The 10,769-nt window shown below is 45.0% G+C and overlaps 1 protein-coding gene across 1 annotated transcript in view; it reads right to left on the bottom strand.

The window, feature by feature from the left end:
- Positions 1-2,096: 2,096 nt before the first annotated feature.
- LOC109516746 (connector enhancer of kinase suppressor of ras 3-like) overlaps positions 2,097-10,769 on the bottom strand; it is a 12,033-nt gene continuing 3,360 nt past the window's right edge. The window contains exons 2-13 of the mRNA XM_019871515.1: positions 8,321-8,484; positions 7,858-8,060; positions 6,387-6,474; positions 5,666-5,707; positions 4,990-5,109; positions 4,846-4,905; positions 4,583-4,651; positions 4,351-4,500; positions 4,146-4,261; positions 3,883-4,064; positions 2,971-3,048; positions 2,097-2,789 (exon numbers count right to left, since the gene is read on the bottom strand). Coding sequence (XP_019727074.1) covers positions 2,458-2,789; positions 2,971-3,048; positions 3,883-4,064; positions 4,146-4,261; positions 4,351-4,500; positions 4,583-4,651; positions 4,846-4,905; positions 4,990-5,109; positions 5,666-5,707; positions 6,387-6,474; positions 7,858-8,060; positions 8,321-8,484 — 1,604 coding nt within the window. The 3' untranslated portion in view covers positions 2,097-2,457. The remainder of the gene's footprint in view (positions 2,790-2,970; positions 3,049-3,882; positions 4,065-4,145; positions 4,262-4,350; positions 4,501-4,582; positions 4,652-4,845; positions 4,906-4,989; positions 5,110-5,665; positions 5,708-6,386; positions 6,475-7,857; positions 8,061-8,320; positions 8,485-10,769) is intronic.

Here is a 10,769-nt window from a genome sequence, read left to right as displayed (position 1 = left end):
GTGGGGGCGGTGACCTAGTGCCCTCTAGTGAATGGCTACCTCTGGTCCAAAGTAGAATTAGTTTTTTAAATGTGTGGTTGGTGAGGTTCAATCCCTTCAGAGCTATGGTGAAATCCCGATTAACGAAAAGACAACGGAAAGCCAATCATGATAAAACAAACAGCCCGTAGGACTTTTCTCTAATCTCCTCATTAAATTTAATGCGCAAAAATGCATCACTTGTTGCAAAAGTAATTAAAAAAAAATACTGACTAGAACAAATCAAAGATTAACATATTTTAACGGAACAGTTAAAATGTGAACAGGTGGAAACATCAACCCTGCTAAGAAACACAATTTCCCCTCTTGTTACGTTGTGAAGTGATCTGAATCAGAACTAGCAATACGGTTATCATAATTTATCATTAATAATTTGCTATGATTTTTAGATTGGCAGGACTTAGTGATAATACTAATTAGGAGTAAAAGTATGAATTGTAGATAATGGTTAGAAAGGACCGAGCATTCCTTTCAGAATTAATTATCCCTATTTAATGTAGACCAACAATTTAAAATGAGATTTTGTCTTAGCGCACACACAAATATTCGAAATTGAGCACATTGCAATGAAAGTCTGACAAAAGCCAACATTTCATATAAGAAAAATCGAATTAGCAAAAACTGAAGCACAGGTGAGTAAAATCATCATCAAGACGATGACAAACGGATAAAAAGATGATTTTCCAAACGGGCTGCTTTCCATTCTTGGATAAATTCTAATGTGAGCGGAAATGCTTAGACGTGCTTCAAAATTGATAAAAAGTCGAGGGCCTCCTGACAGCCCCCAAAACACTCCCGAGGGGCCTTAAACGCCTCACATGACATCATCGCTCGTTGCGGGCCCCAAAAGTACACATTCGCAATTTATGTCGTTTCGCAGTTCAAACGAGCAAAAGGAGAAATTAATGGCTCATCGAAATAAAAAAGACACAAATACCCACAAGAACGACAAAAAGAATGAGAAGATTCCTTAACTTGTCCCACAGCAAAGTGGCTGAACGTCATTTTGGGCGCCTGATTGTCTCCACAAGTGTCTTCGGTTGTGCCCGAGAACCCAAACCCTTTCCACTTTGCTCGCTGCGCGTGCCAGCCGGTGTGTGCGCGCGCCTGACCAAGGCAAACCGGCAGAAATGTGTCGTCCCACTCGGATGCACTTTCCGAGGATCAAATCATTACGTCATAGATTTATTTTTTTTTTTTCAGCAGACCGTGTGTACATTTATTTATGTTTAATAACTTGAAGACTTTTATGACACTTCTCGATCACAACACATCGTTGATCAAATGTTCCAGATAACAGAAACGAGTGAATATTCTTTTTCAAATGAAACAATCTTTCGACCAGTTAGCGGCGTTCAACTTTTAGGAAATGATGAAATGGCGCCACCAAGTGGACATTCGTGGAAACGGCAAAAGGGGAAGTTTTTACTTTTGCTACTAAATTTTCTTCTTCACCTTTGAAGACTCCAACACAAACAACTTACATCGAATGAGCGAGAAAATAAAACTAACAACTCCATAAAAGCTGTTTTTTGTTTTTTTTTGTTTGTTTTTTTTTTAGCATAGAACGCCATTCACTGCAGGGAGCTAAATGCTCAAAGCGTGCCTGACTTCTGCAAGGCGTCATAAATGAAACTCATTGAATCATAAATATTAAAACAAGTCAGAAATACACTTTGTTTTACCTTGATGGCAATTTCAACCAGGCTAAGTATCTTTAAACCGTTGAAATTATGCATTTGTCAATCTTCGTTTTCCGTGTCCAAATCTATTAATGCCGTGGCAATAAGTCGTCAAATCGGCCATTGTCCTTGTCGGCACGCCTTCAAAATAAAAGAAGATTCTGCTGAAAGGGAAATTAAAAAATACAACGTCCTTTACATGAATATTTTGTTATTTCTGTCAATGTAATATAGTGTGAATACCAAGTTACTCTGATCAGAAGCCATAAGACATCATTTTCCCCTTTGAACATTGGAAATCATTTTCAAATTTTTTTTTATACGATGTACCCTTTGTGTTATTTACAATGAACGTGCATCAAAATAAAGAGAATCTTTACATGTTGAGTTGGCTTTATTTATAATACCTTCCACATGTTGAAGAAGTCGCAAAGCAGAAATGTACAAAGATGCTGCCGTGACATCAATGTTAAACACGATCAAAAATAAATGATTAATGCACCAGTGTATTGTGAGTTATTGCACGTTTTCAAAAACATGAAAAAGTTCAGACGACGAACACGTAAACAGTTGGCCAAGTGGTGCAACCGTTAACTTGGGGGCTGGGGGGGTCAATATCGCAATTCAAAAGGCACTTGAGCGATTAAAATGACTTGAAGGCTGCAGGCTGTGAGTCCCACGAGCGCTTTGCAAACCACTTAGCTGTTTGAGTTGTCAATCAAAACCTGTCAGTTTGTCAGTGGCTGAGCAGCCTGAGGCGAGCCAGCCAGCCTCCGAGCAGTGATGTCGACTGTTTGCTGGAGGGCGAAGAAGCGACGGCGGTGCTGGTGCTGGCCTTCGCGGAGGCCTCCTTCTTCGGCGCCACTTCCTGGTAAGGGATGGTGGTGCTGTTGTGCAGGTCAGTGCTGATAAAGCAGCGGCTGCCCCGGATGTGGTCCACGCCACGGACGGACGGGTGCCGGCGGTACGGCACCGGGAAGCAATGTTCTTCCTCCTTTTTATGCTCCGCCTCCTCTGTGATGCTGCCGATGCCTTCGTTGCTCAGGTAGCGCTGAAGACGACTGCCTCCTGTACCACCAAGTCAAAGCTCAGAATTCGTTTTTAAAAATCCGTGTTTTGATTTGAGTCAGGCGGCACGGCGGCCGACTAGATAACAAATCTGCTTTACAGATCAGAAGTTGTGGGTTCAAATCCGAATTTGTTTCATATAGAGTCTTGTCTGACCTCACACAACTTTATCTTGATCTACCTTTCCATCCTGGAGCGCCGCGCTGGCAAGACACGCCTGAGAGGACGTCAGCAGGCATGGACACGGGTCGAGGTTTACCTGCACCCGCATTGACAACAAACATTAGTCAGTCATCTTGTTGTCAACCTAGATAGGTCTCAAAAAGTCCAATAAAGCTCCCCATCTCGTGATTAAGGAATCGGAGAGTTGGACAGTGCAGTACATTTCTTAAGTACTGATCAGTTGTAGTGAACTTTTTTTAGTACAGTAAAACTGTATTTCATATTTGACTGTTTGTTCAAGTTAAATACCGTATTGGCCCGAATACAAGACGGCCCTGATTATAAGACGACCCCTTCTTTTTCAAGACTCAAGTTTGAAAAAAGACTTTTTGAACACCAAATTAATTTTTATACAGAAAATAATTACAGTCCATCTGAAACAAATGATTCTAACAATATATTTGAGAGAAAAAGCATGTTATTTTGCCTCATTCAAATCTTAATATCTGAACATTTAAATATGTAAACTAAAGTGCAATCACATTCGTAAATGAATGGCTTCTGGTTTTTGAAATGTAAATTACATCATAACTTCTCCTCAGCTGCCGGTTAACCTGGCCGATCTTCGACCCACTTTTCTCCAGATTGTCGCTACGCTTCTCCATTTTCTATTATCTCTTCTATTATTTTCTTCTCTTTTCTTTCTTACCGCTATTTTTTATTTTTCTTCTTCGTGACAGGGGTTCGCTTTGGCCTGGGGAGTCAAGTTCAGCATTCGCTTCAATGATCTCTGGCGCCATCTAGCGTCATGAATGGGTATAATGTCTAGACCCCAAATATAAGACGACTCCCACTTTTTCAGTCTTATTTCAATGCAAAAAATACCGTCTTATATTCGGGCCAATACGGTATTTCTCGTGCGTGCTCTTACCGCGTGCACTGTGGCGCTGTCGGAGTCGGACCGGGACCGGCACCGGAACCGGCAGCGGGACCAAGCTGGGCAGCTGATCTTGAAGAGCGTTGTTGATGGCGGTTCTGGTGGCGCCGCACACGTCAACATCCAGGCATGAGGTAGGAGACCACGGCCGTGCCTTGGCGCTTGGAATGACCTCACTGAGTGACCCAGATGAAGAAATGCATTGTGGGTGAAGGTCAGCAGAGGAGGAAGCTGCAAGCTGAAAGTGTTCCACTGACACGGGCGAGTACGAGGCACCGGGTGGAGGGGGGATGTACAGATCCAAGATGGGCGTCTTGCCGCCAGCGGTGGTGGTCTCCGAAGGATGATGCCACCTGGGGAGGCCCGATGATGTCTGCAATGTTGCCGTGGAAACAGGTCAGTAAGCAGTAGTATGTGTGCAAACACTGTGACATCACACTATGACATCACATCAGGGCTCACCTGAACAAGGGGGGGCCTCCAGCGCATGTTTTTGAGCGGCGCGGGAGAAAAAGCACCGGTGGTTCCCGACGGCCTCTTCTTCACCACCAGAAGCACGTTGCCAGACTCCGCCCTCAACTTGGCCACCAGGTGCTTGAGCTGCCAGCCCACCTGGACCAATCACAGAGCAGAGAGGCGGTGAGGGGGGCGCGGCCCTTCCGGTGCGGGACGCCTGCGTGTCGGCTTCACTCACCACTGTCTGCTCGTTGACTCGGATCACCTCGTCGCCGGCGTGGATCCTCTTGGTCTTGTCTGCTGGGGACTAAAGTTGCAAATAGACATCCATGGGATGATAATAAAAACAATGATTTTCTTTTTGAACAAGGAAAAAAGTAGTGGGAAGTGTCTCGTTGTTTGTTGTTTCAAAAAATTTGAATTTTAGTCCATACAGGATGCATTAAAAAACGGTCATGACAAAAAAAGAAGAAAAAAGGTCCTGACAAGAGTTCGACTCACGTTCTCAGTGGTTCCGGTGACGATGTGGAGGCCGTCGTAGGTGGACTTGATGTAGATTCCCTAGGAGGCATCACACACCGGGTGACTGCTGCACGCAATCTACAAAATGACCACTAGAGGCCGCCAAATTCCACCCGTGCTCACCAGGCCTTCTCCCGGCTTGATGTTGGAGATGTTAACCTCTTCCACACACGACTGGTCATTCTTAGACGAGTCGGAGGTCGCCTGGGCCATCTTTTCACAGAGGCTGTTGAGAGCTTGAGACTGAAACACCCATACATACATGGGAGCGCCTTAGCGCAGGAAAACGGCAACTGACACAGGAAATACCAAAATAAGCAGGAAACACTTGAGGGAGAAGTCCTCCCTTATTTGTAACTTGAATTTGGTGAAGAGTCCTACAAGGTGAACATAGCACGACTAAAGCAGAGTACTGATAACCGGGCCCATTTTGAGGATATTTCCCTCTCTTGCGTGTGGACACAAAAGCTAGCTAGCTTCTTGTATTTCTTCAATCACCATGACTCGTATCGCTCAAAATTCTTGATGTTAAAAGCATTGCTGTTTGTAGCAGGCATTTTATTTATTTATTTATTTATTTATTATTGGAGGTTTGGAGAGGAAAAGACAAGCAACACTGGGGGATGCAGCGAACAAAAGGCTGTCCAACAGGAAGCCCCATCTAAGACAGGAAGTCGACGATCCCGAGCTGAATAAACAGCAGCACACAACACGGGACAGGAAAAGGAAGTGTGTGTGTGCATGAATGTGCTTATGTGTGTGTGGGTGCGCGTGTGTGTAGAAAAAGAAAACGACTGACCACTTCTAGGCTTTTCTCTTCCATCTCATAAACAGTGAAATCCTGTGAGGGCAAAACATAAACCAAAGTGAGTGTGGACGTTTTTTTTTGGAGGTACTTTGACGAACAATGAGATTAAACGGGCTCATGTGAAGTTTGTGAGGCTAAGAAAACAAGCTCGGAAATAATTTAAGTCTGGCAAATGAAGCAAAAAAAACTAAGTGGATGACATGTTGTATATTTAAAACAACCACATTACTTTATCAAGTATGGGAGCTTAATGCTATCATATAAGGTGAAACACCATAAACAGGCTAATAAAACTAGCATCTATGGGCGCTGTTACAACACTTGATGGAACGCATATGTGAACACCAACAGTGCAGCAACACATGCAGCGATCAATAAGATTGCAGCTTAGTGGGTCTCGCTTCTTCGACTGTTTGTCTGATCGATTATATTGCCACCCGGTGGCCAAAGTGCATACAGCAGGAGGAGCAGCGCAAAATCCACTGAATTGAAGAATGAATCCAGATCTTTGTGTTTTTTTCCTACTTTGACTGTGTGCTTCGTTGGTTGTTATTAATACGAGTGTAGACTGTCTGTGTGAATGTTGGAATTTTACTGCGACTGATCTAGTATTTATTCATCACGTCAACAAATAAACGCAAAGTGAAGAGGAAGGCCGGATGATAACAACAGGAAGTGTGTCGACAGGGGCGGGACTAACTGTCTGACTGACCTTTTGGACGGTGGAGGTGAGCTCCAGACACAGTTGAACGATGGTACTTTTTGTTGATGTGAAGTCAGTGGCGCTCGTCGGGGGAGTCCTGTAAACAACAAAAACAAAAATACAACTTTCAGTGACATCGTACCTTGCATACTAAAAAAAAAAAAAAAAAAAACTAACAATAACACAAAGTGCTTCACAGAACACTGCAACTGCAATGAATAATGAGATTTCCGAAAAAAATAATAAGAATAATAAATCCAGCATTCTTCTCCCTACTCTGACACATTAGATCAAGAAGAACAAAAGCATCGTTGTTCCCTTAACTACTAATCCTGCTGTGATTTCTTCAAACTTACTCTTGCTTCTGAAGTATTAGCATAAGAGGATGAAGACGGCTGATGATGTCATCACTTGTACGCCATTGCACTTGCTAGGATCCTGAAATGTATGATATGGTTCGCGTACGGTGGTTGCCCGTGCCCTGACGTTGGCTAGCGACCAGTCGCTTGTTTGTCAATTCGTGCCCTGCGTGTTTTTGTCATCTGTAAGCGAGAGAGGTCTCACACGAATGTAAAGAAGAGAAAACAAGCAACCATGATGGCAGTGACACGTGTCAAACGTGGGGAATGTTCTTCAGGCTCGTACAGGCCTAACACGAAGGAAGCGCAGACGTGTGTCTGCGTGCGTATAATGAGCTGGTACGTCTCAAAGCGTAAAATTTGAGTGACAGTCATGAGGGTGGGGAAGCACAAGTCCCACTAGAAATGTTGGGAATTCAATGAGAGTAATCCAAGTGTTTGTTTGGCTCGTAGAGCACATCGGCTAGCAGTTAGCACATTTGCATCACGGTTGTGGGGTTTGATGCTCGAATCGGGGTTCCTGTGTTGATTTTTCAGTGTTTTTTTAATTTTTTTATTTCTCTGCATCCTATTCCAAGCGAGACATGAGACATCACAAGATCTGCCAAAACCCTTTCAAAATAAGAAAGTAGTAGGCTGGAGTAGTTCTGTCAAGGTGACATGACGAAGTGACACATCTCTTGCATGCTGGGGAAGAGTGAAGTTTAGCCTGGGTCGTTACGGAGAGTCTTTGGCGCATCATCTGTAAGCTGTGTATTTGTAAGGGTGATGGCATAAAATGAGATTGGAATGATATGAAACTTTCAATTTTAGCCGGTAATGACAAATGAATGTTTTGATTCCTGTCTGGAGAAATGGACGAGCCACAAAGTGAGAACAGGCCAGCCAAGGAATCCTTTCCAAAGTGTCTTTTAAGAAGTTGAAAGGGGGAGTTATGCGCGTGATCAAAGCCACGCCCCTCACCAACATGAGTGCGCATGAAACATAAACACAAGACGTTGTTAGCCACGGCTGCTACGTTGCTAGCATGACTCTACCACTTTTGAATGTTCAATATGGAGGACAATGATGTATGATTGAGGCTTTTTGGGGGTGGCGGGGGGGGGGTCATCATCACCCACCTGTCAATCCAGGCCAGCAGACTCTTGGCGGCGGCGATGAGCTCCACCACGGCAGTAAGGAAGTCATTGGAGGGCCGGTGGGCGCCGCTGCTGTGATAGGCGGGGTTCTTCCGGCGCTGCGACACGGCGCCGCTCAGGTCACGGTAGGCCAGCCTCATCCTGCCCACCAGCGTTTTCAGTTTGTCCGACTCCACGCCGTTGTTCTTCTCCGAGGGAAAGCAACGAAGAGCACAAAAGACTCATTTTGGATGGAAGAAGATGGAAAACCGCTGCCAAGTAGTCAGGGCGTGTCACTTTTTGCTATCGTCTAGTGCTATTCTAATCGGATCATTACTGGGTACTTTCAGAGAGTCCTTTCCTGTCGAGTGCAATATTTCTTGTGATGTAAAAGAGATTTGGGTGGGTTTTTTTTTCGATCTGTAAGAAAACATTTGCCTTCCCGTCAACCACGACGATGGCGTACCAACGCACAGAGCAGATCGACGGCCTCCATCATGAGCTCCTGATGGCCCACCCTGAGCACGCCCAGCGCACTCAGTTCCTGGTGCGTCATCTTCAGAAGCTTCTCGCCATCCACCTGCTGCCACCTGAAGGCCGGGAGGTACTGCTGCAGGCTGTCGTCCAGACCTCAATGACAAAAAGAAAATAAATAAATACATACATTTAAAAAAAAACAAGGTAAGGCCGAGAGTCAACATTTGTCAGTCGATATTTTTGATAAGTAGGTGATTATGAAGTCACGATTATGGAGACAATTTGATTTGTGTCACGGGAATAAGAAAACATCCAGTCGTCTGTCCACCCATCATTCAATTCTTCCATTCATTGACCTACATAGCAAAACACACAAAAGGCTGAAAATGTTCCTCGTGGGGACCAAAAGCCAAAAGTGATCCCTTTGAAGCCAAGTGACCTGATGTAACCTTTAGGGAGGCTTCGCCTGGTGAGGTGGCGCCACCGCATCTCCAACCCTCAACTTTAACCCCTGACAAACAAGGCGGCAGCAGATAATAACCGGTCAACCCACACTGAAGCTCATCAGTGCCTTCGTCGCCTTCCACAAGGCTTCTTTCTTTTCACAGGCATGCGAATGTGAAAATCTTGCCTGGTTCGTCACGGGAATTCAAGTTGCTATTTACGCGTTTGAAAAATCGCGAGAATGCCGACTGTGCTTTTGTGAACTAGCTCCTTTCTGCTTATCGCTTTGTTGTTTGGGTAAGCTAGCACGAATCAAATGGAATTGAATCGAGAAAATGGCGAAGCTCTTCTCGGAACTGAACCAAGTTCAAAGTTTGTGTGAGTGGCACCGAAAGTAGAACAAACAAACAAACAAACAAACAAACAAAGGTGGCTTGGGTGGGCAGCAAATGGCAGCTGCGAGGTGGTTATAGGACGCCGGACACTCTCCCGCTTGGACGCCAACAAATGGCCGACAGTCATTCACTCAGCGGGAGGGCTAGCGAGAAACATTCCCACCAAACAAAGTGCTGATGGGGTACTTCTGTGGTTGGGCCCGTCGCAACTCTGACCCCGAGAACAACAACTGGCACATCATAGCCAACAACAAACTTTGCTCCCGTTGAAAGATGACTTGAAGCCGACGACAACTTGGCAACATGTTTTGTTTGTGGATGGTGTTTTGAAGAAAATTTCAATTCATGCATATCATGTAGTTATACCAATTCATAGCCAACAACAAACTTTGCTCCCGTTGAAAGATGACTTGAAGCCGACGACAACTTGGCAACATGTTTTGTTTGTGGATGGTGTTTTGAAGAAAAAGTTCAATTCATGCATATCGTGTAGTTATACCAAAATGAAGGGATTGTCATTGTTGGTTGCTCCTAAAACATTTTGTGGAAAACCAAAAACGGAGAGGTGTCATTTCGCCCTGCGAGGACTGAGCGCTTTCACTTTTTGCGCAAGTATCGGCGGCTGGTATTGGCTGCCTCCGCGAGTACCCGATTCCTTAAAATAAGCTTTTTATTGGTCCTCGCCCATCCCAAGCTCGAACGCTACAACTGAGTACCACACATTGAGCAAATATCTTCAAACATCACTGTCGTGTATTTCAAAAGACATCTCGGACTTGGTTTTGCAGGGTCATCATTCATTCACGTTCCTTTAGCAGGACGATTAATAGAGCAGAAAGACAACAACAAAGTGTCCGCTCAGGCACGTGAGCAAAGAGCAGAAGCTCTTCGCCACGCCAGTTAATCATTGAGTGAAGATCAACAACATCTCGTTCAACTGAAACGGACACTCGCAGACACACACACTCATGGGTTAGTCGTAACCTGCATTCGCTCACCAGTCCTGACCGACTTCCTGCAGCGTTGACCAAACAACAACAACAACAAACCACATTCAAGAGGAATTTCCTCTCTCCTCTTTCCTCGAGGGCGGCATTCATCTTGGCAAGCAGGAAGTGCAATTGTCTGTGCAACACACACACACACACACACACACGCACACACGCACACACACTTGCGTCGGCCCTAAATTCTCAACTGGAAACGTTTCTCTTTCTGTTGCTAATTTACACTCGCGCGGCGACCTGCTTGGCTGCTGCTCTGGGCGTCGCGCAAACTGCTGATGTGCTGAGATTTTCTGGCACGCCATCCGTGTACCACAACGTGGCTGTGCACGCGCGCACGCGCGTGTGTGAAATAAATGGAGGGCTACTAAATGAACGGTCCTTTCTCGGAGACATTCATCTTACCGTGGCGGGAGAGATGGGCGAGTCCAAAATATTTATTTCGCTCATCAATCAGCGAGGACGGGGAAGAAAAGTGCGTGTGCGTGCAGTGTGTACAAAAAGAACAGCAGGTAGAGCTGAAGGCCACTTTTAGTGGCGTGGCTCGAATTGTTGCTCCTGTGTGTGTGTGTGTGTGTGTGTGTGTGTGTGTGTG

Source organism: Hippocampus comes, unplaced genomic scaffold (assembly GCF_001891065.2).
Source record: "Hippocampus comes isolate QL1 unplaced genomic scaffold, H_comes_QL1_v1.1 scaffold100, whole genome shotgun sequence".
In the NCBI taxonomy this organism is placed as follows: Eukaryota; Metazoa; Chordata; class Actinopteri; order Syngnathiformes; family Syngnathidae; genus Hippocampus; species Hippocampus comes.
The sequence above is the reverse complement of the archived record's forward strand: the minus strand, read 5'-3'. Positions and strand labels throughout refer to the sequence as shown.